The sequence below is a fragment of the Lissotriton helveticus genome, chromosome 10, assembly GCF_964261635.1.
Source record: "Lissotriton helveticus chromosome 10, aLisHel1.1, whole genome shotgun sequence".
NCBI classification, from domain to species: Eukaryota; Metazoa; Chordata; class Amphibia; order Caudata; family Salamandridae; genus Lissotriton; species Lissotriton helveticus.
In genome coordinates, this window is record NC_136071.1 from 916,559,903 (window position 1) to 916,587,751 (window position 27,849).

General features: G+C 44.9%; 1 protein-coding gene across 1 annotated transcript in view; it reads left to right on the plus strand.

Moving 5' to 3' along the window:
* Positions 1 to 27,849, plus strand: part of LOC144784640 (macrophage mannose receptor 1-like) — a 765,034-nt gene that overhangs the window by 678,742 nt on the left and 58,443 nt on the right. The window contains exons 25-27 of the mRNA XM_078663569.1: positions 1,910 to 2,075; positions 4,266 to 4,415; positions 22,123 to 22,239. Of these exons, the coding sequence (XP_078519695.1) occupies positions 1,910 to 2,075; positions 4,266 to 4,415; positions 22,123 to 22,239 (433 nt within the window). The remainder of the gene's footprint in view (positions 1 to 1,909; positions 2,076 to 4,265; positions 4,416 to 22,122; positions 22,240 to 27,849) is intronic.

Below are 27,849 nucleotides of genomic sequence, written 5' to 3' on the forward strand. Positions count from 1 at the left end.
TAGCACTGGGATGAGGCATGGGCCGGCAGTTTTGTGTTTGATGGATTTTATTGCTATCGCAATTGAGTTGCCTCTTTTATTGATGGCTTCTTCTTGTGAATTAAATGTGCATTTATTGTCTATTATCACTCCTAAGCACTTGTATTCCTCAACTACTTTTATTGTTGTGTCAGCCAAATGCCAACAGTAATTAGAAGGTGACTTTTTTGGATGTCATTGCATTGCGTTCGTTTTATCATGGTTGAAGGTTAGACCGTTTTTGCTAGCCAAGTCCAGTCTTCGATCTAATTGCTCAGTGCTGATCTTTTCTTTCGGTTGGTCATGCATCCGTGGTGCAGGCGCCTCTAAGTGGCTACATGCCCGGTGATGCAGTAGATGGATTTGCTTGATCTCTTTTGTTTTGTACCAGTGGATCTGGATAGCCCAGCTTTTGCTAGAGGAGTATCTTAATTCCCCATGCCTTTAATTGAGGTTCTTCATCCAGGATCCTCCTCGCTGTTTCCTCCGAGTACCAGGTTGTCTTTGTTATTTCTCTTTGTGAAAGTTCCTTCATGCTTTTAAATGCTATTCTTCCAAGATTGTGTGAGCTTGTATCCACCAAGCTCCTGATTGCTTGAATGAATTGTAAAATGTTCCCTCTGTTGAGGATGTCTCTGCATCGTCTAGACTTATATTCAGGGATAAACAGAATTGAGTTATTTTTAACTGGTGGCTGGTTGGCGGTTGGCAGTTTTGCCTGGATTGCTGAATCCTCTTGAACGTGAGGGTTGGAAAAGTCCACTCGAGCTCTAAAGTCTTCCCTGTTTGAGGTAGTTATTTTCCTTGGAGTGGGTGACTCTGCAGGTCTATTCTTGGTAAAAAAGAACTGGAGTTCTGGTACTTGCTTCTTTGAGCTTTCCATTTATTAACATATATTATATGAGTAGCTGTGTAAATGTGTGTATTTTGTGTGAGTAGGTATGTGAGTGACTAGGTGTGTGAGTGGCTGTATGGGTGAATAAGTGAGTGTGTGAGCAGCTGTGTGGGTGAGTGAGTGGCTGTATTGGTGAGTGAGTGGGTATGTCAGTGCCTGTACAGGTGGGTGAATGGATGTGTTAGTGAATGTATGGGTGAGTGAGTGGGTGTCTGAATGGCTGTATGAGTGAGTGACTGTGTGTGTTAGTGGCTATATGAGCGAATGAGAGGCTGTTTGAGTGGATGTTTAGTTAAGTAACTTGGTGTGTGAGTGGCTGTAGTGGAGAGTGACTGTATGTGTTAATGGCTGTATGAGTGAATAAGTTGATGTAGGGGTGCTTTTATGGATGTGTGAATGGATATGTAAGTGGTTGTGTGGATGTGTGAGTGATTGTGTAGGTGCTGGTATGGGTAATTGAGTGGCTATTTTGAGAGAGTATATGGGTGAGTGAGTGAGTGAGTGGGTGGGTATATGAGTTGCTGTATGGGTGAACAAATGTTCTGCATGAGTAGCTGTATGGGGCAGTGTGTGGCTTTGTAAGTGGTTGTATGGGTGAGTGACTGGTTGTATGAGTAGCTGTATGGGTGGGTGTGGTTGTCTGAGTGGCTCTATGGGTGTCAAAGTGGTTATGTGAGTACTTGTATTGGTCTGTGAAGGAGTATGTGAGTGGTTGTATGAATGTGTGACTGGGTGTATGAGAGGTTAGATAGTGGTGTGAGTGGGTGTGTGATTCTGTTGATAATGTCATCAGTGATGTCATTTGAGATGTCTTCTGTGATGTAATATGGGAAGTCATAAGCGGTGCATTGCGGGCATAATTATAACTGCTGAATTTCAATTGTTTTGAGAATTAGGCACTAGATACTCACTCAAGACATGTGGCACAAAAAAAGTACATGGATATTTGTCTATGGTAAACCAGTAACTATATCATTGTATCACAAATTATTTCAGACTGATAGTCAGTACAAATGGATTGACAACTGGAGAACAAGGTACACAAAATGGGATTCAGGAGAGCCAGCAACGAAAATGGCATGTGTGTATCTGGATGTTAATGGTCGCTGGAAAACATCAACCTGTGATCAGAATTATTATTCTATCTGCAAAAAGTCTAATGGTAAGACATTTACATTTAAAGTACACTATGAATTGGTGTTTTCAATCATTTTACTATACCATCTATAATAGTGACTATCATTACCAATGTAGGTTGCATTTAAAGTTCCAACAAACTGGAACTTGGACACTGCTCTAATTCCGCATTCTCTCCTTTTCCCTTTTCTTCTGGGACCTAAAAAGGCTTCATGAGTTCATCTCTACTTTGTATATAAATGTTGTATTATATTTTGAAAAAACAACAAATGCAAAAACAACAATTGATGGACAGAATGCAGAACAATGTCATACATTCACCCCAGTACAGAGATCTGGGCCTAATTCCATCGTTTTTTTGCACTCCACACCACCCCAGTAGTGGGGTGAATGTATGACAGGAAAGACATTGCTTGGCAGTTCGGGCTGGACTGTTCCCATGAGGCACAGGGTCAAGGCTGATTTGCATATGGCCATGTCTGAACTGGGGTGGTGTGGAGTGCAATAAAACGATGGATTTAGGCCCAGATCACTGTACTGGGGTGAATGTATGACATTGCTCTGCATTCTGTCCATCAACTGTTGTTATTCCATTTGTCACCCCGAGTGGGATGGGTATGCTCAGACGTGAGTCCCATGCTCTCCACACCACTGGAATCAAGCTATCCTGGGTGAAGACGGCTAATAGCCGGAAACCGGTCCTAGGATGCTTGATTCCGGTCCAGGAAACACATGGCTTGGCAGTTCGGGCTGGACTGTTCCCATGAGGCACAGGGTCAAGACTGATTTGCATATGGCCATGTCTGAACTGGGGTGGTGTGGAGTGCAAAAAAATGGATTTAGGCCCAGATCTCTGTACTGGGGTGAATATATGACATTGTTCTGCATTCTGTCCATCAACTGTTGTTTTTCCTTTCGTATTATATTTTGAGACCTGCAGCTTAGGATAACTAAAAATATACATGCAGACCAAGGGCCTCATGATAGTATAGGCACATGTGCTTGTCTGCAGCATTTGGATCTGCTTTCTAGTGCTTCATTGTATGTATATCACTGTCACTGGTCTATGGTACCATCCAGTTGTCAATTATATAACTAAATGCAATGAAGATGTGTTACTATGTGCAACACTTCTAATAGCACTAGGATACTTAGATTAATTGGTCAAACAAACCACATAGTAAGATATTTAAATCAAAAAACTCTTTACCTCTTAGAATAGGCCTCCGGTAAACACCTCAAAGTGTAGGATTTTCAACAATGGAGTGGGCAGCTTGAAAGCTATATCAGTGCCCAGATTTTCCAAATGTTTTATAGGACATTGAAAGTTAATCTTTTCTTAAAAGAAACTGTTTTCCCCTTCCTGTAATACTACACGCTTCTGGGTCTGCTGGAAGTATAATGCTGTAGGATGTTGTAATATAATTTTACTATGATATTTTATACATGCTTTATGCTGTTATATTGTATCTATTATTTAAAATTGTATGTTTGTGATCGTGTTTATAAGTCTACCGGGATGTCATTGTTGTGCTTTAAGAATAAATAGAAAAACTAAAAAAAGGATGTGCCATAAACTAATATGAACAAGGCTTGAGCACAATGTTGGTGGTTCAGCTATGGTATATGATGGAACAGATTCATGGCAACCATAGAGGGCAATCCTTGCCCACAGGCTCCCATAGATCTGCATCTTCAGCATGCCAAATGATCCTGAAGACACATCATTTTCATCCAGGCTAACACTTGAAACTGAATCTGAAACTTTGTACATGGGGCTCGACAAATCCGAAAAATGGTACTAGTCCTGCAGGTCTAGTACCATGGAAAATCCCTTCGACCTGACTGCAACCCACTTGACCTCCATCTCTGAAAATGGAGCAAAAGTGACACGATAACAAGATTTAAAGGCATCTTTATTGCTCATTCCCTTTATGAGCAATAAAAATGCCTTTAAATCACGTTATCTTGTCACTTTTGCTCTGTTTTCAAAGACAGAGGACAAAAGTTAGTTTGACTTCCTACTCGCCAGAAAGGGCGAGTAGGACCTAAAAATAGCTCGTCCTCATCCATTCTCCCTCGCAAATGCGAGCGGGCGAGTGGATTTGTCGAGCCCAATATCCTGATTAATTCAATGCTTAAACTTTCCTTAGCGTTCCTTTACATGCTCAAACATAAGCCACAATCATTTTGTGCTGTCATTCTTTGTCAACAGAGATAGCCCCAACGGAGCTACCACAGTATCCTGGAACGTGCCCAGAAACAAACGAGAAATCTTGGATTCCCTTCCGTCAATATTGTTATTACTTTGAAACGTCTTCATCAAACAGTTGGCACAAGGCATTAGCGGAATGCCTAAAACTAGGTGGGTGATTTCATTTCAAATATTCCTCTAATTTAGTGATTGCTAAAGGCTGAATGAAGTGTTAAAATGCATGTGGCGCAACAACCTGGTCCATAGAAAGAGGCAGCAAAAGGATGGGGTATGGAGCCAACAACTGTAAGAGGGTATGGAACAACCAAAGGATGGAGCCATGGACCACTGACCGGACAAAGACAGGGATTTGGTGAAACAATGAGTCTCTGGAGTCAGTGAAATGTGATTGGGTAGTGAACAGAAGAACTTGCAAGAGGAGCCAACAGAACAATGAGGATAGGGAGCAAGAAAATTGATGGGCCTAGGAGCACATTAATTTTGGGAGTTTTTAAGCCAGGGTGATTTGTCTCTAGAGGAAGTGAATCAATGTAGGTGGATAGACAGTGACATACCATGTATTGGAGGCCAGGGAAAGGATGTACTTGGGGATCCAGTGGAAAAGAAGTACAGTATTCCAGTAGGTAAGTAGCAAGAATAAGTATTTTCAGCCAGTGCCGTGGTGAGGAGTGAGGAGAGAGTAAGTGAAATAATGATGGTGTCCTGCAACAGCGATGCTCCAATTTAGGAAAGAGTTGAAGACACACTTCTTTAAATACCACTATATCACAAATGCATTTATACTCCACAAACTAGCGATCTCACCTGTCACTCATTGACTTTATAGTTGTATTGTTGTCCTGAAAAGCCTGTACAATTCTCTGCTACCCTTGACTAGATTCTTGCTATAGAAATACCATTGAGGTATATACCAGATTGAGAAAGGCTTCTGGGACAGCCGAAACGCGCCTCTCTGTGTTGCCGGGTCAGAGGAGGCCCTATGGAATAAAAAATGCCTTGGAATTCAGCATTCTCTGTGTGCCTGCTCTAAAAAAAGTTTATATATATATATATATATATATATATATATATATATATATATATATATATATATATATATAAATATATATATCTCCAAAATCGCAGGTTTCCCACACGAAGAGCTGCCACAGGAAGTTCAGTGAGCTCTTAAGATTTTATTAACACCCTGCAAGCAGGCGCTTGGCCAGGAACAAACATCAAAGACTAAAGCGCCAGACGCGTTTCAGGAGTTCAATTTCCCTTCTTCAGTGGTGTTAGTTTCAAAGGAATGAAAACGCTGTCACTGCACACGCTGTACTTGTAGACACCTGCCCCAGTGGTCGTGGCCATGGATTCACACGGCCTTGTGGATGCCATAGTGTGCAGTTCAATTTTCCCAAGTGGGTGCGCAATCATGCCGCAATTAAAACAATGTTCCCCAGTGAGTCGATGCTGAATCCTGGTGAGAGCCTGCCCCACTTTCCAGGTGTCAACACGAGCATTGGGCTGGCATTTACCCTGCAAAATCGCCAGCTCCTTCCTACCATGATGCCGGCACCCTCGTGGCGCAGGCAAGGACCTGCTCAGCGGTGGGCAGCTCTTCACAGCCGGCATAGCCGTAATAAATCCAAACTAGCATGTTTCCCACACGAAGAACTGCCACAGGAAGTACAGTGAGCTCTTAAGATTTTATTAACACCCTGCAAGCTGGCGCTTGGCCAGGAACAAACATCAAAGACTAAAGCGCCAGACGCGTTTCAGGAGTTCAATTTCCCTTCTTCAGTGGCGTTAGTTTCAAAGGAATTAAAACGCTGTCACTGCACACGCTGTAATTGTAGACACCTGCCCCCGTGGGCATGGCCATGGACTCACACGGCCTTGTGGATGCCGTAGTGTGCAGTTCAATTTTCCCAAGTGGGTGCGCAATCATGCCGCAATTAAAACAATTTTCCCCAGTGAGTCGATGCTGAATCCTGGTGAGAGCCAACACTTTCCAGGTGTCAACACGAGCATTGGGCTGGCGTTTACCCTGCAAAATCGCCAGCTCCTTCCTACCATGATGCCGGCACCCTCGTGGCGCAGGCAAGCACCCGCTCAGCGGTGGGCAGCTCTTCACGGCCGGGATAGCCGTAATAAATCCAAACTAGCAGGTTTCCCACACGAAGAACTGCCACAGGAAGTTCAGTGAGCTCTTAAGATTTTATTAACACCCTGCAAGCAGGCGCTTGGCCAGGAACAAACATCAAAGACAAAAGCGCAAGACGTGTTTCAGGAGTTCAGTTTCCCTTCTTCAGTGGTGTTAGTTTCAAAGGAATGAAAACGCTGTCACGGCACATGCTGTAATTGTAGACACTGGCTCCCGTGGGCGTGGCCATGGACTCTTACGGCCTTGTGAATGCCGTAGTGTGCAGTTCAATTTTCCCAAGTGGGTGAGCAATCATACTGCAATTAAAACAATGTTCCCCAGTGGGTCGATGCTGAATCCTGGAGAGAGCCTGCCCCGCTTTCCAGGTGTCAACACGAGCATTGGTCTGGCGTTTACCCGTAATAAATCCAACCTCGCAGGTTTCCCACACGAAGAACTACGAGTTTGGATTTACTTAGACTTCAGGTCTGAATTTACCTTTGTGAATCACACCCAGTGACTCCATCTTCTAAAGCGGTCAGGTCTGCCTGCCATGAGCAGGGATAGAATCTTTGCCTTTTTCGAGGAAAGGGTACTTTTGCTATGGACAGAAAAACATTTGCACCATGTTGACTATTGGGTTGATGGAAGTGGCCTCTAGCACTAACAGGTTAGGAGGGCAAGGATCTATAAGAGATTCTGATTTAAGGCTATCAATGGCTGCCAGTGTCCCCTCTAGAGAAATGTGGTGTAAACCTGAAAGTGTGGACTCCACTGAAGTGACCATACGTGTGTGTGTGCCTTCCAGCTGCAGGTTGAATAGGTCATATTGCTACTTTATTTACTTTTAAAGTTTGGGACATAGGACTGGTGGGCTTTTTTTTCAGATAACGGTGGCAGCCATAGTCTAGGGTGACCAGATACCCGAATTTCCCAGATAGTCACAGCTGTCAGAGGATTGTGCCAAGGCTTTTCTTAATTTTAATTGTATGTCCCGGTTTTGGGGACAAACATTAGGGTAAAAGAACTTGGCCCCCCCCTTGCAAAGTACAAAGAGGGGACCCCCTCCCAACGGCCCACTACCTACCACTTTAGCTAAGGGAGACCCTTGGAGCTCGGGCCTCCCCAAACCGCAGGAGCTAATGTTAAGCCACCGGGGACAAAGGTAAAGTCATCATGCTGCAAAGCAAATTAGAAACTATGGGCCACTTGTATCATAATTTCAAGTAGCGATTACCTAATTGCGATATTCTCCGAATCGCCGTTAGGAAATCACTATACCTAATGTATGAAACTATTTTGAGTATCATTAGCTATTCCCAATGGGTTGCAAATATAACCTACCTCATGCATATTAGTGGAGTAGGTTGTGTTAACGCGGGATTTCTGGTCTATTATTATAGACCTAGATCCCAACTCAGGTCGACTAAATCGTTGGTACCTGTCATAGAGTAAAAGGCAATCCACTACTAGGTCAAACAGTTAAGGACTTACACCACTCTAAAGAACCACCTACTACGAATAAGTTTTAAAAGTTTATTATAAAGCCAAAGCTAACTGGAGATACAAACATCTCAAAATAAGGTTTAAAAGATATACGTGTATCAATACAAACATGAATTTTCTAAATGCTCTTAGTCGGCAGAAGAATATTACCAAAACCAATTCAAGAATCATCAGAGTTGCAAGAATAGACACAAGTCGTAACTTGTGAGTCATTTACAGAAAGGAAAAATTAAGGTTAGACTGTCCCTACTCTAGACTAAGTGACATCCCTATTTAGCAGAATCTTAACCTAAAAAGGTGTCAGCCGTGGTGACTTCCAAAGAAGATCACACACTTCCCTTAGTCTTCGTTGAGAATCGATATCTCGCAGTTAACCTATCTGCCTACCCATCCGCTCTCTTAGGTTCCTCAGATCATCTGCTCTAACTCCACCCAGGGGTGCTGTCCCTAATACAAAAATCACATTTACAATAGAAACGCCCCTTAGAGACGCCCCTCACGTGGTGTTGGTTCTGGTATTTTCCATGCTGATACTCCTCTGGACCCTTCGTTAGCGTTGACCTTGCTTCTCAGGCTCCTCTCCGGCAGGACGGTACCCCCCAGGAAATTCCTGAAGCCTCCTCCAGGCCTGTGCCTGGCTCCCTGAACAAAAGTCTATTCATCACTCTCTTGATTAGAACCTCCTCGCACCTGCAAACAGACACTTGTACTGTGGGCCTCAAATTCCGGCCTCCACTGTATCTTCTAAGTCATAAACCCTTCAAGCAGGCTCCGCAATTTATGCTTAACATGACCTTCCTTTAACTAGCACATGCAGATCTAAAGAAATGACTATCTATTCAGGCCTATTAGAATTACCTGAAACGGGCCTGTGCACTCTGAAACCTTTAATTTCTTAGTCTAAACAGTATTCTAACTTATTACACACAATGGTTATATGAAACACTTCTATAAAACATATATTTCAGTTCTATGATCAATAATACTTTGAATTATAACAACATTAAATTCCATGTCACATGAAAGTGTAACAGCATCTTTCGTTTCTCTGTAAACTGCCATGTGGCCTACACATTTCTACGTTTAGCAGAATTACATTTTTCCCTACAACGGCCACATCACATGAGATCTCAACATCATTCTAACATTCCTACACACTTCTACATTAGTTTCACACGGATATATGAATTCTAATTTTGATTAAACACTCTTATGTATTCTTACTCTATAATTTTGACACTCTTATGTGATCTATACTAAGCTGATACAACGTGCTTGTAAATATGGTGCACTTCTACATTTTTCCTCAATTTGTGCTCTCTCAGTTGCAATCTGTGACCCATTAGGAATCCACACCATCACATGGATGGTGGCCTGCTGAGGGCAGCAGACCACCATATCTGTGATTGCTTTTAAATAAAGCAGTTATTTATTTTCAAATGCAGCCGTTTTTCTCAAAGGAAAACGGAATGCGTTTAAAAATGAAAAATGAAACTTTACAGTTTACAATTTTTCAAGAGCTGGGACCACTTAAAAAATATTTGTTTTTCATGCTTAAAGGGGAATGGGCCCCATGGGTCTCCCATTTGCGAATGGCTTAGAGATGAATGTTTTGCAATCGTAATTCGGTCACAAAACATTCATACATCCTATTCAGATTCAGTATTTGGAAGGGACGCCCTAAACGCGCCCCTTCCAATTAGCGAATTACAAACACAAATTGCAAGTGGTTAACGTGTTACAAAATTGCAATTTGCGTCTCATACATATGTAAAACTTTTTTTGAGGTTAGAAACAAACTGATCAGAGGTTTTCGACTGCAAAAATGCATAATACATGTGGCCCTATGCTCTCCTTTCCACAGCCGCTTCTATCTAAAGTCTGAAATATTCTTTGTAGTTTAGTCAGTCAGGAGTCTAGTCGGGAGCAAGGTCCTGAACCAAACTCTAAACTATTATTTATCAAGCTGTCTGCTTACTCGGTGATCCTCAAGCCAGAGAACTAGGGGCTAGATGTACGTACAAATGATTGTATAATACTGGTAGCAATTTTCAACCAGTGTGCCAATTTGCAAAGCAACCTATGTACTGATAGGTCATTTTGCAAATTACTGCAGTGGTGTAACAAAAGTGAAGGGGGTCCCTCTCCAGATTCAGTAAGGAGCTTTCAGGCCAGTGCTGAGGGGTCCCCCTGGAGCTCGCTCCCGCCCATACTGCGTGGACCTATGTTACGCCACTGAATTACCGATTCATGGTGGGTTGCAATTCGACCTACCTCATGATTATTAATAAGGAATGTTGCAATTTGTGAACCAATAGGAATCACTGTCATCATAGAGATGATGTCCTGCTGGGGTATGCAGATCACATGCCTGTGACTGGTTTTACATAAAGCTTTGTGTTTTTAAATGAGCTTGTTTTCCATAAAGCAAAAGAGGATGCATTTAAGAATATAATTTAACAAGTAGGCAGTGGGGCGTGGAACTGCTACCTGCCTTAGAAAATAGTTTTTAAACCTTCTCAGAGGGCAAGTGGTCCCAAGGGAACCCCTCCCATTTGGGAATGGGTTACCACCAACTTTGAGTTGGCAGTAGAGTACAAATGTTCTGCTACCTTATTTCGGTCACAAAACATTAGTACATACGACTACGATTTGATATTTAGAAGGGATGCCCTAAACATGCCCCCTCTAAATATCGAATAGGGATTAGGTCGCTAGCCCAAATTATTTAGTGTACTGTAGTATTTAATTCAATGATTCGTATTAATTAATTTAATAAATACACATAAAAGTTCCCATGCATTTTACAATAGCGATATTCTTTGTATTTACCTTTCTTTGAATCAGTCCTCAAATGCTATGGCAACTCCTGTCATGTAGTTTTGTGCATACATAAGACTGACATCCTGAATGAATTCCAGGAATACTCCTGGTAATCAAACAAGGACTGTACACATAGTGTAAATCCTCATGTTTGCAAAATACATTGACAAATTGCTATACCTCAAATACATAAGCATCTCGAATGGAGACCACTAGCCTGATGACCACATTCTTGTGTGTCTCCATTTTATAGAACTGGTGAAAATCTATTTCCATGAGAATAAACGTATTTCTGTGGAAACAAGCATTGACAAAGCCAGTAGGAATAGTTTTAGTGTGCTAATGCATGCAGCGGAATCACACGCAAACCTAACAAATTTAAGAAGCAGCAAGCTATCTATATTGAAGGTGTCTTCTAATCCAATAAAGTCCTATATTTAGTTCTATGTCACATAATGGATGGCAAGCACACATCATTATAGTTCTTCTTTAGTTTCTATGATATAAATTTCGGTAACTTTGAACAACCGAAATTTGTTAGAGGAACATTTTGTGAGACAATTCAAAACACAATGAACTTCTTGGGTCTATAACAGATTGGAACCAGCAAAGAAAAGAAGAAGGTGAACCTGTGTCTCTCTAGCAGAACCTAATCAGGGAATTATCTCTTTTAGGACGCATGCACTCACTCACCATAGGTGACATGCTTCATCATTTGGGCTTTCTCCTCCCAGTGGGAAAACCTAGTCCCACTGAGGGCTACAGCCACCTCACTGAGAGGTGGGAGCTCTGGGATGTTTCGTTGTTATATATACAGCAGGTATGGACGCTAAAATCCCAAAAGTGAGCAGTGTAGTGATATGAGGGAGCAGCGCATTACGTGAATGAAGGGTGAATTAAAACTGCTAAGTGCGGATGAAAAGGAACTTTATTAGCTCATCTGGACTGGCAGGGTTAAAACGGAGTGCTAAGCAGTATCTAATTAAACTGCTGGATTTTTGGGGAGGAGCTACGCGGGCACCCTAGATGGCCATGTGAGCACAGAGCTCTCCGGACCCCCGCCGCTCTTTGCTATTTATCCTGACGATATCCTGAATTCTTGGACGGAATATTGAAGAGGAACCTGGGCTGATCTCTTTACTCTTTTCAGAATTTGATTTGGACCCGGGGAACCGAAATTACGTCAATTCGAACTTTCCTGGCCACCCTGCGGCGCGCCGGGGACTTGGTGGCGTGTGAGGCCGATACCGAGTTGCACAACAACGGCAGAGGGGTTCCCCAGTTGCCCCACTCCAACTTTCGGTTTCGTTTCTGCGCTTGGCATGATCGAACTGTGAGAAGGCTCCGCTTGGCGGGGGACCTGTCCAGCCTCTTTGCAGCGTGAATGAGACTTTACCACCTACACGGATTGGGTCAGGTCGTGTCTCTGTTTTGGCTGCACAACTTCGCATCGGACGACTGTTGGTGCCCGGCCCGCGAGCGGCCATTTTCACCAGGTCTTGCTGGCCCCTTCGGGGCATATCTTCCAACATGACTGCCAGGGGAGACGCTGAGAAACGGAAGACTAAGGCGCCCCTTCGGGGGGGTCCGGTCCAGTCCAATGTTATGGACCGGTATACCCAGCCTAAAGGATCCCCTGGAATCACCGCCATACCCCCGGGGACGCGAAGGAGGACTCTATCTCCCCTGCGGACTTGTCCCTTCAGGACATCATGGGCGCCATTACCAACATGAAGGAGACCATCGGTCAGCAATATGAGGCTCTCGCTCATAAAATCGACACGGTTGCCATCGATGTCACCCTGATTAGGGCCGATCTGTCTAAGACCAACGAGAAGGTGAAGTCGTTGGACCTCAAGACTTCTAGCCTCACGACCGATGTGTCGGATCTTAAGACCGAACTTGTTGACCTTAAATCGGCGAATGATCTCTTGTCCCATCGGCTGGAGGATTTTGAAAGCAGGGCAAGACGCAATAACATCCGCGTAATAGGTGTTCCGGAGAATCCTGAGGCTCATTCTGTTGATCTCCTGGTTGAAGACCTTGTCCAGAACTATCTTGCCCCTTCTGGATTGTCCAAGTTCTTTGCAGTGGAACGCGCCCACCGTGTCCCGGGTGGGAAGCCTAAGCCGGGCGCACCGCCGCGGCCCATCGTCGCCAAACTTTTCCACTTCAGGGACCGTGATGCTATCCTGCAGGCATCGAGGGAGAGCGGCCCGGTGAAATTCGAGAATTCCACTGTGAACATTTACCCGGACTTTACTCAGCTTGTCCAGAGACAGAGGATGGGCTTTCGTGGAGTTAAGAGACGTCTACGGGACTTAGGATTGAAGTACGCCATGCTTTTTCCTACCAGGCTTCGTGTGGAATATGAGGAACGGACATTCTTTTTCGATCGGCCAGAGAATGTGAGTGACTGGCTGGATTCCCTGCCTGGCCGGAACCGGTGGCGCCGAGGGTGGCGAGCCTTTGCAGGAGTGACGTTTCGGCCCCTGATCTCCGGACACTGTGCATTGCTCATTGGGTTCTATTGACTTATATACTATGTTTTTCTGACGTTCCCTTATGAGTGACGGGAGGGACGGGGCCCTTTTCCTCCTCCAGGGCCTTTTTGTAGAATGGGACTGTTTGGGCGACAGGCACACTGCATGTTGGGGTGGCTTTTTAGTCTATTGCAGGGGTGCAGGGCGGGGGGAGTTGTAACGGGTGTTGGGGGGGGAGGGCATGGGTGTTTGTGGTTGCGTTTTTCTTTCTCAAGGCGACGTATTGTATCTTTCTCTATTTCAGGTGTCCTGCTCTTGGTGGGGTGACTCCTGCATTACTTGTTGGGATGGGGGGTAGTGGGTTGAGGGTAATATCTTGGAATGTTAACGGTTTGGGGGATCGTATAAAACGAGGTGTGGTATTGCAGTATTTGCGATGCTTGTTTCCTGATGTGGTACTTTTGCAGGAGACGCATTTAGTGGGAAATATGTGTCATGCTATGAATTGGTGGGGTTACCGACTGGTTGCACACTCCGGGTTCACCACGGGCTCTAGAGGGGTGGGTATTTTGGTTCGGTCTTCTCTTCCCCTGGAGATTGATGACATAATCCTGGACGATAGGGGGCGCTACGCCGCACTCACGGGCAGATGGGAGGGTAAGACTCTTTCATTGCTTTCTGTGTATGTTCCCCCGGGTCTCCAGACCTCTGCGTTCTCTGATATTGGTCGTGTGCTGCTTGAGCTCCCTGATTGTTTCCTTCTGGTGGGTGGAGATTTTAATTCTGTGTTCTCCGGCATGATGGATCGTCACCCCCCCAGGGATCTTCTTCCTTCCCAGTCGTGGCTCAGTGGTTTCTTGGACACCTTTGGTCTGGTGGACTGCTGGAGGTTGATGCATCCCACACAGAGTCAATACACCTTTCACTCCGGGGCTCATGTGAGTCTCTCTAGACTTGATTATTTCCTCATGCCCGCTGTCCAGTCTTCCTCGATTAGGGAAATCAGACACCTGGCCCGGGGCATCTCGGATCACTCGCCACTTTGGCTCTGCATCGCCACGGGGGTGAACACTGCGGGGCGGGTCGCCCCTATTAACCCCTGGTACTTGCGTAATCCCGTGACCCGCAACCACTTGATCAAATCCCTAGACCACTATTTCCTGGATAATGAGGGGTCTGTTTCCTCCTCGGTGTCCCTGTGGGAGGCTTTCAAGACTGTCATCCGTGGGCAGGCTCTATCCTTAATTGCTGAAACTAAGAAGGCCAGGAATCGGGAGGTGGCGAGTCTGGAGGCTGAAATATCGGATCTGGAGGCCGACCTAGTATTGGGTGTTACCCCTGACAGGCTTCATGCCCTTGCTCTGAAGCAGCTTGACTATAAATCCCTTGTTACAGATGCTGCCAAGGCGTTATACAGGGAACAGCAGGGTAGACTGTACGATGTTGGGGATAAGGCGGGTAAATTGATTGCATGGTTGGACAAGAAGGAGAGAGCGAGTCGTGTGGTCCCTGTCATTCAGACTTCGGATGGTGAGAGTGTGACTGACCCGACTGAAATTGTGGAATGCTTTGCTGATTATTTTAGTGCTGTCTATTCCCCGGTGTCCAAAAGGGATGAGGGCGATTCCCAGTTCTTGCTACGCGACATTGCACTCCCCTGCCTCTCCGAGGAGGATCGTGTGTGTATGGATGCCCCGTTGTCTGCAGACGAGATTGCGACTGCGATTCAATCTCTCCGTTCGGGTAAGGCTATGGGCCCGAACGGCTTGCCTATTGAGCTGTACAAACTGCGCCCGGATAAGGTTGCGCCATATCTCCGCGATATGTTCAGGGAATCGCGTGACCTCGGGACCCCCCCCTGTGACCAGCCTTTGGCAACGATCGTGGTGATTCCCAAGGAGGGCAAGCCTCGGGACCGCTGCGCATCGTATAGGCCCATTTCCCTGTTGAACGCTGAACCTAAGGTTCTTGACAAGGTTTTTGCCAATCGGTTGCTTACGGTGATCCAAGACTTGATCCATCCGGATCAATCCGGTTTTATCCCGCATCGTAACACTGCTCTTAACCTTCGGCGTTTGCATGGTGTTCTCGCGAGGGCGGGGTCTCTCTTGGAGTCGGCCATTTTGGCCTCGTTGGATGCCTCGATGGCCTTTGATACGATAGAGTGGCCTTATCTCTGGGCCGCCCTCGCGAAATTTGGTTTTGGTTCGGAATTTGTCAGGTGGGTGAAACTGTTATATAAGGAGCCTCTAGCCCAGGTGGTGATAAACGGTCGGGTGTCCAAATCCTTCGCCCTCGGGAGGGGTACCAGACAGGGGTGCCCGCTGTCCCCCCTGCTCTTTGCCCTTGCACTGGAGCCGCTCGCTGCCTGGCTTCGATGGGAACCGTCGATAAAGGGCATTCAGTGGGCCCCCGATTTTGAGGACCGCGTCTCGTTGTACGCCGACGATATTCTTTTGTACCTTACCTCCCCTCATAAATCCCTTAACGTCCCATTTGATGTTCTCACCTCATTCCGCAAGAATTCTGGCCTGGTTATAAATTGGTCTAAGTCCTGTGTGTATGTTATCTCGGGCGGTCTTCCTCCTTTGCCAAGTAGATTCCCCATTCAAATTTCCCACTCCGGCTTTAAATACTTGGGTATTTTTATATCATTGGATCCGGCCGCCCGCTTTGAGCACAATCTTCTTCCTCCTCTCCGCAGGTTGAAACTTGACGTGGTTCGGTGGCGTAGATTGCCGTTGTCACCGCTCGGCCGGGCCGCACTCTTTAAAATGATGTCTCTGCCCCGGTTTTTATACGCACTCCAGAACTCGTACGACGTCATTCCAGCACGCTACTTTCGGGAGGTAGAAAGTCTACAGAGGCGGCTCGTCTGGGACGGCCGTTTGCGAATCGCCCTCGTGAAACTCACCCTCCCCTGGTATGACGGGGGCATGGCGCTCCCGGATATCAGGCGGTATTATTGGGCCTCCCAATTGTCCGCAGTCAATCACGCTATGTATTCACCCGGCCCGAATCCAGCTTTTGTAATGGACAAGTTCCAGCTGCCGGGCGGAGACTATAACAGAGCGCTCTATTCCCGGACGGCCGGGAAGAATCTGACAGGACCCACCAAGATTGCGGTGAATGTGTGGAAGGCCGCAAATGCGGCCATCGGATGGAGCGATCGATTGACACTTGCGACCCCTCTGTATGCTTCGGAAAGATCGGGATGTCTCTGGACGACGAAAGGGTTCGAGAGGTGGGATATGATTGGTATAAGCAAAGTGCGTGACCTTTGGTCGAAAAGGGCGGTCAAGACCTTTGAGGTACTTCAGCGTGAATATGAGTTGAGTGAAAGAGAGTTTTTTAGGTATGCACAGGTCCGTCACTCCTTGACGTCGGTCTTCGCTACCAACACTACTGTTCCCGACTCCTCCCCGCTCGAGGATCGTATACTTGATGGTCATCTGCCCGATATCACGATCTCCTTGATATACAAGAAGTTAATCAACAGTCGGGCGGACCTTCTTGTGCGCCTCAGGGAGGCCTGGACTGGAGATGGGCTGGAAATGGACGACGAAGATTGGCAGTCAGCATTGTCTTCCCCGAAGGAGGTCGCCATTCCCGCCCGTCTCCGTCTCGTCCAGCTTAAGATTCTACACCGGGTGTATGTTACTGGTCCTCGTTTGGTCGCTATGGGCTTCTCCTCGGATGGGTTATGCAAGCGTGGGTGTGGTTTGAGTGCTACCTTCCTTCATATTATCTGGGAATGCCGGGAGGTGGCTGCGTATTGGACGCGAGTACATGCAGTAATGGAGAGTGTCACTGGGGTCGCTTTGCTGCCAGAGGCTCGGAGATGTTTGTTGAATGTGTGGGAACCGAATGATTACAACGTTGCTCAGGCCCGGTGGGCGGCCCTTGGGAACATGATCACAAAGCGGGATATTGCGCAGCTGTGGGGTTCCCAACGGCCCCCCACCGTGTCAGTATGGAAGGAGAATATGGACTGGTGTATGTTTAGAGAGAAGACGGTGTACTCGGCTATGGGTAAGCCTAGGGCATGGACCAAAGTGTGGGGTCAATGGAACGCATATCGAGGGAACATCTGTACCCCCCGCTTGATGAAGCCCGAGATACTTCCCTATCCCCCTGATCCGACATTCCTGGATGACTCTCCTATTTTTCCTGATTTGTGACTTCCCCACGATGTCTCCCCCACCCTGGCTATCTCCATTACTTACTTGGTATATTCCTGTATTGATGCCCCCCCCCCCCTGGTTGGAGCACGACTTTGCCCGCTATGCTTTTCGCCTTGAGACTTGTTTTGTTTTTCCTTTGTTTTTTGTTCTTTTCCTAAAAAAGAAAATGGCTGTATCCTGACTACGTCATGTGTGCAATGATCTGGATTCTGTATTTTGCCAGACCTCTTGGTGACTGGCCGCTGTTTCCTGATTTGCTTATGCTATCTTACATGCTTTAGCGGCCGGCCCGAATTGTTGTAGGCCCATTCTTGTAACCATATTTGCACTTTACAATAAAGTTTCTTAAAAAACAAAACCAAAAAAAAAATAATAATAAACTGCTGGATTTAAAAAGGTCGACATGTTTCAGCCATTTGTCATCTAACAAGAATGTCTGGCTTTCTTCAGGACCAAAACACAAAGCTGCTACTGTGAAAGTTGAGAGAAAGAAAAGTAAACTCTAATACAAAACCAGTAATCCTAGTTGAGATTCGGTATCACTGGAACTTATCTAAAGAAAATGAGACACAGAAGAACACAATCAATCAAACTCATTGGGTTATTCCGAACTTGATACAGTGTGAAGATGACATTTTAATCATTCCACAAATCAGAGTCCGGCAAGGTACTCTAAAGTTTGTTTACTCACCCAATTTAGTAGGCAAGCTAGCCCACCTCCACCTGGTCACAACTCAGGGAAGGGAGGCCTGCTCTGAAATAATAAGAAAGTGTCACAAGACTCTGGTATGTAGTAAGCGCGCTTCTCTATGTCATTCGTATCAGTGTAATAGTGATGTCAAAAACGACAGCAAACAAAATGGACACACATTGCGAAAATGGTACTCAGTGTGGGCAGATGCTATCATAGCTCTCCATTAGGAAAGAGGTCGTACATAAAAGTAGTTCCACTAATTCAGACAAGCTAAAGCCAAAGGTAGAGTCAAAACGTTTTCTGCTGTCTCGTGGTGTATTCTAAGGCTGAATACAGTAGTACAATCCAATTCATAGTTAAGAGCTTTTCAAAGGGTGATATGACAGAAGGTCTAGATATATGCGTCAAGAGAGCGCTAACCCTCGCAAGTATCTACAAAGCCAAAAAACTCGGGAGTGTACTCCCGCCCCAGTACCTGACAGTGGTAGTCAATCTCCCCGGTATAAGAATAGGTAATTGCATTAAAATGCGTGTTTTAACACGTACCATTGTTCAAATGTAACATGTCAGAAAACCAGCTCAGCATAAAGTCCACAGTGCTAAAACAATTACTACTAAATACGCTAACAGGTCCTGACGGTGAACACGACAGAACTGACTATGTATTCCGCCTGCAACCTAACATGGTAGGCAATCTACCCAGTAAAAGAATGGGCAATATCCTTAGAATGCATGTATCACACTCGCACATATTACCATTAACAAAGTGAAATACTCTGCATTAGGTGAATACTTTTGCTAGCACTACTTCCTTCCAAACAAATGAAAAAACAGAATGGTTATGCTAACGTGCCCCGCCTCACTCACCTATCCATCGGTACTCCGTAGCAGTGCAGAAGTTGCAACCGGAGGTACTGACGCAGGCGGAAGGCTGCCTTCAATACAGGATGAAGATATGCCTCAAGGATCTGCAAGGCCCTGTAGGAGTGCACCCAGAAAGCCTGTTAACATACTGGGCATGCGCAATGAGAAAGTGTCTATCGATCTCGACAATGTGTTGTCATATGGAGAGGTACTTCAGACACCATCGAGTCCTATCATCAGTGGCTAAACACAAAGAAGAACTACCTGAGATTTACGGTGGAATATTCCAACACTAGCCTACCATTCCTGGACATCTGCATTTTTTCAGAAGGAGGAGGACTTGACACAGAACTCTACAGGAAACCTACCGCCCGTAACTCGCTATTGTCTTTTGATAGCTTTCATCCGAAGGCCTTGCGAGAAAACCTTTGGGCAATTTCTCAGGATCAGGAGAAATTGTTCCACAATAGTGAAATACAAAGAACATGATAAGGTATTGAGCACCCAACTCAAAGAAAAGAACTACCCGCTAAATACTATTTGCAGATCACGGAAACGAGCTGCGAATAACAATGGGGAAGATCTGATTGAAGTAGCTGGTCCGAGCGGAGTACAGACGGATAGGTGAGTGAGGCGGGGCACGTTAGCATAACCATTCTGTTTTTTCATTTATTTGGAAGGAAGTAGTGCTAGCAAAAGTATTCACCTAATGCAAAGTGTTTCACTTTGTTAACGGTCATAGGTGCGAGTGTGATACATGCATTCTAAGGCTATTGCCCATTCTTTCACCGGGTAGATTGCATACCATGTTAGGTTGCAGGCGGAACACATAGTTACTTCTGTCGTGTTCACTGCCGGGACCTGTTAGCACATTTAGTAGTAATTGTTTTAGCACTGTGGCCTTTCCTAAGCCGGTTTTCCGACATGTTACATTTGAACAATGGTACGTGTTAAAAACACACATTTTAATGCAATTACCTATTCTTATACCGGGGCGATTGCCTACCACTGTCAGGTACTGGGGTGGGAGTACACTCCCGAGCTTTTTGGCTTTGTAGATACTTGCGAGGGTTAGCGCTCTCTTGACACATATATGTAGACCCTTCTGTCATATCACCCTTTGAAAGGCTGTTAACTATAATTTGGATTGTACTACTGTATTCAGCATTAGTATACACCACGAGACAGCAGAATACGTTTTGACCATCCCTTTGGCTTTAGCCTGTCTGAAATAATGGAACTACTTTTATGTACGACCTCTTTCCTAATGGAGAGCTATGATAGCATCTGCCCATACTGAGTACCATTTTCGCAATTTGTGTCCATTTTGTTTGCTGCTGTTTTTGACACCACTATTACACTGATACGAATTCAATAGAGAAGCGCGCTTACTACATACCAGAGTCTTGTGATGCTTTCTTATTATTTCAGAGCGGGGATCCCTTCCCTGAGTTGTGACCAGGTTGAGGTGGGCTAGCTTGTCCTACTAAATTGGGTGAGTAAACAAACCTTAGAGTACCATGCTGGACTCTGATTTGCGGAATGACTAAAAGGTCATCTTCACACTGTATCAAGTTCAGAATAACCCAATGAGTTTGATTGATTGTGTTCTTCTGTGTCTCATTTTCTTTAGATAAGTTCCAGTGATACTGAATTTCAACTAGAATTACTGGTTTTGTATTAGAGTTTGCTTTTCTTTCTCTCAACTTATACAGCAGCAGCTTTGTTTTTTGGTCCTGAAGAAAGTCAGACATACTTGTTGGATGACAAATGGCTGAAACATGTCGACCTTTTTCAATCCAGCAGTTCAATTAGATACTGCTTAGCACTGCGTTTTAACCCTGCCAGTCCAGAAGAGCTAATAAAGTTACTTTTCATCCGCACTAGGCAGTTTTAATTCACCCTTCATTCACGTATTGAGCTGCTCCCTCACATCACTACACTGGTCACTTTTGGGATTTTAGCATCTATACCTGCTGTATATATAACAACAAAACATCCCAGAGCTCCCACCTCTCAGTGAGGTGGTCATAATCCTCAGTGGGACTAGGTTTTCCACTGGGAGGAGAAAGCCCAAATGATTAAGCATGCCACCTATGGTGAGTGAGGGCATTCGTCCTAAAAGAGATCATTCCCCGATTAGGTTCTGCTAGAGATACACAGGTTCACCTTTTTATTTTCTTTGCTGGTTCCAAGATGTTACAGATCCAAGAAGTCCATTGTGTTTTGAGTTATTTATTTAGGGGAACAACTTTTGCAGGTCTTTAAATTTCTAATCCCTTGGACCCCCCTTTCAGAGTTCCTTTGTGTTACGAGATTAATCAATTGCCAGTGGAATGAAATATCCCACCCCAGACAGTAATTACTGCATTGCAGTATTTATGGTCCCTGGCCAAACACTCCTGTTTGTGCCAGGATCAGAATGTATCCCTGCTCTTATAATCAGGGATAAATCCCTTACGACCAATGAATGAAACAAGTTTCTTATATATGTGTTGAAGACATCTAAGGGCTTATTTATCAATGTGTTGTGTCACTATTGCCCCGAGCCAGGGGGCACAAGGACTATGCAACAACAAAGTTAGATATATCATGCCACCTAGCAAGTCCCTTCATGACTTGATAAATCTGGAGTAACGCAAGACAGTGCAAATCGCTGTCTTGCATTGCTCTGCCCCAGGGAGGTTCCCACGCCTCCACCTATTGATTTTGGTACATTTCCGGATTACCATTAGTGGTAGACCTAGGTATGGGTCAAAATATTATGCCTCCCCAGGTGAGGCATAACAAGGAGAAATATCTGAATGCAGAATGCAACACAGATACAAAGAGGAAAATGCCTCTCAAGATGGATTTGCGTAGGAAGATATCCCTTTCTGTACAAAAACAATCCTGCTTACGACATAGGCACCCTTGCACCTGTTTTGGTACTAGCCAGACAAATTTGCACCAGAGCATGGAAAGGACAGGCAGCGTTCCATATGATGTTAAATACAGCGCATTCCCTGCCTTTTCCCTTTCACGCAGCGTAACACAGCAAGGTGGCTTGCTGCATTGTGTTGAGTTGTGTGAAAGTTTGACAAATATGTCCCTTAAGGTCAGAGCTGAAGTCAACATTTCAGTTTTCACCCAAAACAAAATGTATAGACAGTAACTACATATGATTTATCCTTTGCAGGAGCCTCTCTAACTTCTATTGAAGATTTGCATGAAAACACATTTATATGGCAAGAACAGGAACAACAAAAATATAAATCGTCAGATTTTTGGATTGGACTATTCAAAAATGTTGAAGGTAATATGTGCTTATTTTCATAATAGTTACCTATATTGCATGACCATTAAGAATGAATGATCAAAGAATGGCTAAGACTTCTGAAAACTATGGCTTAAAAATAAAAAAATGTCAATGTTGAGAATGTATTTATATCTTTTTTTAAACAAAAGGAGGTAAAGTACAACCACAAACTATTTGGCCAAAATGGTGAATGACTCTATGGTAAATGCTTGCATTCGTATGTGCGTTGATGTTTTGAATTTATGGTCACAGTCAGGTTTTCTAAAAATGTCCTTCAAATAATGTGTTAACTTTTTTAGCAAAAAGAGAGATGATTTCTATTTTACTGCTTGCTTTCACAAAAGAAAAGAAAAAAAACTTTGTCAATAAAATATCACCAACTTCCGGATCTACTGCAGTTCCCAGGATATTGCCTCTTCCTGATGCATGATCTCATTAATCACAAGAATATATCAGTCATTGACAAAGGCAATAGGTCGACTTTAATGTGCTTCTATTGCAAACATTATGGGGTCGATTCCGATCTGGTAAAAATCGCTCCGAATCGACGAAGTACGATACGTACCAGGAGCCGTACTCCATACGAGTCGTATAAGACACCGTACGACTCTAATCTCCGTACGATTCTCCCTCGGAACCCGCTGTATGCGACATCTGTACGGTTCGCGGCTGGTTTTTACGACCCAGCAAGTACGATACGTGTTGGGTACGCACCGTACGACCCTTTTTCTACGGGAGCTGAAAACAGCCGTAAAAGCAGAGTTCGCGCCGAAACAGGTACGGAACGCCCCCCCCGGGTACGGTGCGTACCCACCATGATCGCCCCCCCTCGTACACCGATCGTACATGGGGTACTGCTCGTATACCGATCCTACAATGGGGTACGGCTCGTACACCGATCGTACAATGGGGGTACGGCTCGTACACCGATCGTACATGGGGTACGGCTCGTACACCGATCGTACAATGGGGTCTGGCTCGTAAACCCCATGATCACAGGGGTACAGTGCATACCCCTGCGATCATGGGGGGCACGGACCGTACGGTGTGTATGTGTTTGTGTGCTTTTCCGTACGACTCGCCCTTACCTGACGTGGACCGTACGAATCGCATCCTCATACCCCGGTCCGGATCGTACTTGTCGGGTCGTACGGCATGTGTACGAATCGTACGGTATGTGTACGAGTCGTACGGTTCACGGTTTCAGCCTTGCAATACGTACGGATCGTGACGATTCGGACGGATTCACGGAATACGGATCGTAGTTCGCGACTCGGACGGACGGGTACGATTCGTACGGAGAGGGCTCCGGATACAAATCGTACTGAGGTTTTTTTTCCCAAATCAGAATCGACCCCCTATGTGTGCAGGCCTATGTATGTACGCGCCAACAGTTTAAAACCTACTTGCTTTGCCAATACTTGATAATACCGTGAATAGCTTTAGAAGTAAATATACATTTGCTAAAACCTATAAGCTCTGAATATGTAATGATGACATATTACAGTACTATCATTGAGTGCTAACTATGCATGACCCTCAACAGGAGAGTCGCGGTTCCTAAAAAATTTCTGAGAACGGGTTGGTATAGTAATAGGAAACTGAAAGGTGAACAGTCAACCTTTGCAAAGGTCTTCAGCAGTGCTACAACATGTATTGCAGCATTTTAGAAACTGTTGATCCCTTTGAACTAGGAAGATTAGTTTAAGTATGCAGATTATACAGCAGATGATAGATTATGTAGCAAATGCAGCAAATCCATAATTTTGCAGAAAATGCCACAGCCATAAAATGACATAGTTCCAGTGGCGCTGACTATAACCTGAGCATGTGCAATGCAAGATATCAGGATATGAAATACTCACATTTGTTACCTGCCATACCAGTGAAAACAAATTCAGCCTAACACAATTTCTTGCTTGAAATAGCACATTTATTTACTTCACGTCAGCATCTTGCAGAAAACAAACACGCTTAGCACCTGATTCATAAGGTAAACTTAAACTTTTGTGTAAGTTTACTATTTTTGGAGATTCATAAACTGCAAGTTTAATTTCACAGAAAGTAATTTTACAGCAGTAGAGATTCCGCAAACATGGCAGATACTCTGCAAAGAAAAAGTTAGGCCTGTCCTATCTTTTTATGTGTGGAGCTCTCCATACAGACTGTGGCATCTCCAGATTCGAAAAATTACTGTTAGTAAAAATAAACTTGTAGTTCGTTAATACAAAAAAATAGCAAACTTTTACAAAGGTGTACGTTTACCTTTGTAAATCAGGGCCTTACTCTATTAGGCATTGTAATTTCACATTAATTCTTGGGGGGCACTTATGATTTCCTAACCCTGGTTATTTGAATAGTATAAAGCAAACACAATAAAATGATGGACAGAGCGCTGACACTTTTCAGACACCCCCAGTTACTGATCTGGGTTGTATCCATCCTTGTTCTTTAGCTCACTTCGTCACCCCAGGCCAGACCCAGCCATATGCATATCAGTCTTAACCCTATTCCTCATGGGAACAGTCCAGCCCAAACTGTCAAGTCAGGTCTTCCCTGGACTGAAAACAAGCATCCTGGGACCGGTTTTAGGGTACATGCCCTGACGTCAGAGAGGAGAAGTGGTTGTGCACTTTGTATGTACCTTTCGGGCTGGCCAAACAGTCATGCGCACTTTGCATGTTCTCCATGCAGGCTGCATTACAGCCTGCATGGAGAACATGCCCAGGCCCCCATTCAATGGCTGAGGGCCGAACAAGGGCGCTCAGACCAATTACGCAATGCATTGCTTGGTTTTGAATGGCTGTGGGGAGCCTGGGTTCATTCCAGAAGAGTCTCACTCGATATGTGAGAGATGGAGGAAAGATGCGGCGAGATCAGGTAAATTATATTTTATTTTATTCAAACCCCACCCGCATCCACCTCGTCCACCACTTCCATACCCTACCGCCCACCACTGCAATAATAATAACAGTGCTTTCTGCGCAGATGTATGGCCCACCAACTAAACTGATGCATTTTGAATTTAAGATGCGTGAAATATAGAGGGCCCAATTCACAAAGAGTCTCAGCATTCGAGGCGAAGGCCCTTCAGTTGTTCAAGGGGGCCTACACTCGTGGCTTGACCTCCACATTACAATTTCTCATTGCGGAGGTCCTGCCATGCGTGTGGGCCCACACCATGAGTGTGGGCCCCCCACCAAGACAGAGGGCCTCCAACATGAGTGTGGGCGCCCTTTGTGAATCTGGCCCCAAGTATAACATGGCAATGCTGCAAAGCTCTCTGCATACAGAAGCCAAACTTAGGATGCAATTGTGTACACGTCTACTACTGGAGAAGTTGATCTGAAGCATTAACAATCAGCATATTGTATTAAAATAAAATGCCCAGAATATTTTCAGAAATTATATCCTGTGTTTACCTCTTAGGACAAGACCCAATTTTTGAGGTCACGTTGGTGGACATAGATGATGTAGGCTTTCAGGAGACGCTGCCTTATTCATAAAACAGCAAGAGCTGTAAGCACACACCCTCAGATTGCTTGTTGGGCTCTGATCACAACAGTGCTCTATTTCAATAATATCTAGTTAATAGGCTAGGGAAATATAGGGCACAAAGAAAGAGAGAGAACAATGCCATAGTGTTTTGCATGAACAGCGTGTTTTTAAATGTCATTTTGCTTTTCTTGTTGATTGGAAATGCAGCAGTGTTATTCCACTTCACGGAGATCCTAAACTAACCCAATACTATGCATATCTATCCATTGATCTGCTTATGCATTTGTCTCTGACAATAACAGGAGGGTGTGGCAAAGGATTGTGGGTATGCAGATGAATCAGGCAGGATATCTGCATACATAAGTTCAGTGCTTAATGCCGGTGGTCGAAATTGTAGCCCCAGGCACTCATTTATGGGGACAGGCACTTATTTTTCTGCACCAAACTTCCAGGAGTAGAGAAAAAAAACACACGTGGGAAAGAAGGACAAAGAGATAAACAAAAAACTGTAACAAGGGGTGAAGCAGGAATCTGCAAGACCGAGACATAGGGTCGGATAAAAAGTGTCTGGTAATGGATTAAAGATGCATTATGTGGAATTAACATTAAGCTGCTTTGCTATTTGGCATGCTGACATTCAGTAGCACCAGTCGTGAGCTTCTGACCAAAACCTTGTGTCCCGGCACTTATTCTTTTACAAATTAAGCACAGCCTCCATTGCTTAGATGTCTTGTCATGTATTAGACCTGGTACCATTGGCATAGGTCTCCCCTGCATGTTTTGTCTTTTGTCTCTTGTGTTATTGCTGTGTGTTGGACTCTGTTTTACTGGTCGAGATGCTTTGGGTGCTTTGCCACTGCTGTTCAGTGACAAAGTGCAAGTGCTCCCTCTGTAACTTGTTGTTATGATTGGCTGATTTGATTTACTAGTCAGTCCCTAGTCCAGTGCACTGTGTGTGCCCAGAGCTTGTAAATGAAATGCTGCTAGTGGGCTGCAGCACTGATTGTGCCACTCACATAAGCAGCCTGTAAATGTAATTCTGGCATGCCATTGCAGAGCTTGTGTGCAGTCTAGTACTGCCATGTCGACTTGGCATGTGTACCCACTTATCAGGCCCTAACCGTCCCTTTAATTACATGTTAGTCACCTCTAAGGTAGGCCCAAGGTACCCCTGTGGGCAGAATGCAGTGTATGTGAAAGGTAGGAGATGCCCTGGTATGTGTGGCATGTCCTGATAGTGGAAAACTACCAATTGTGCTTTTCACTATTGCAAGGCTACTTGTTACCATAGGACAGAATGGTGAATTTGTTTACAACATCTTATAAACATAACTACAGCTGGGAACAAGGTAGGAAAATAAAGTTTGGTATGCCTGAACTCAGAATGTTAAAATACATATTTTGGTGAAGGTGATTTTTAGATTCTGTGTTTGAAAATACAACTCCTAGAAAGTGGGTATTTTCTTGCTTAGCCATCCAGTGTGCCTCTGCTACGTTTGTGTATTGCATGTCTGGCTTTTGGATTACAGGGGCTGGGAAACAGCAGTGGCTCCAGAGAGCCTGATGAGTCAGGGCTGGGCTGAATAGGCCTGGGCTGCATTTAGACTAGGGAGAGGAGATTTCCTTTCACCTGAATGGGCCGGGTCTGCCCAGGACTGTCTCCAGCATGCTGTCTCCAGCTCCTGCCAGGAAGCTGCACCAGAGAGAACAGAACCGGTTTTGACTAAGCACAGGGCTTCTCTGCCACCAGAGGATAAAGGATTTTGTGATATAAATATTGGGGCCCAGACCCGAGAACTTTAGATCACTTCTGGGAATCATGAGGAAGCTTTGCCATGGAAAAGAGCCGGAGAAGCTGTGGAGGAATACTGCCCCTGTGCTGTTTGTTGTCTGGGGTTGGTCTGCAGTGGCTACTTGCTGTCTGGGAAAGGAGTAAAGGACTTTGCTGTTTGCTGTGTCTACTGATTGAAGAAGATCTCTAAGGGCTTGAAAATGAGCTTGCCTCCTGTTCTGAAGTCTCAGGAACACAAAGGATTCACTACCAGCTACCCTGAACTGCCTTGCTTGGGGGGGTTTGACCTGCAAAGAGGTGCCTGCTGTTGTTATGGA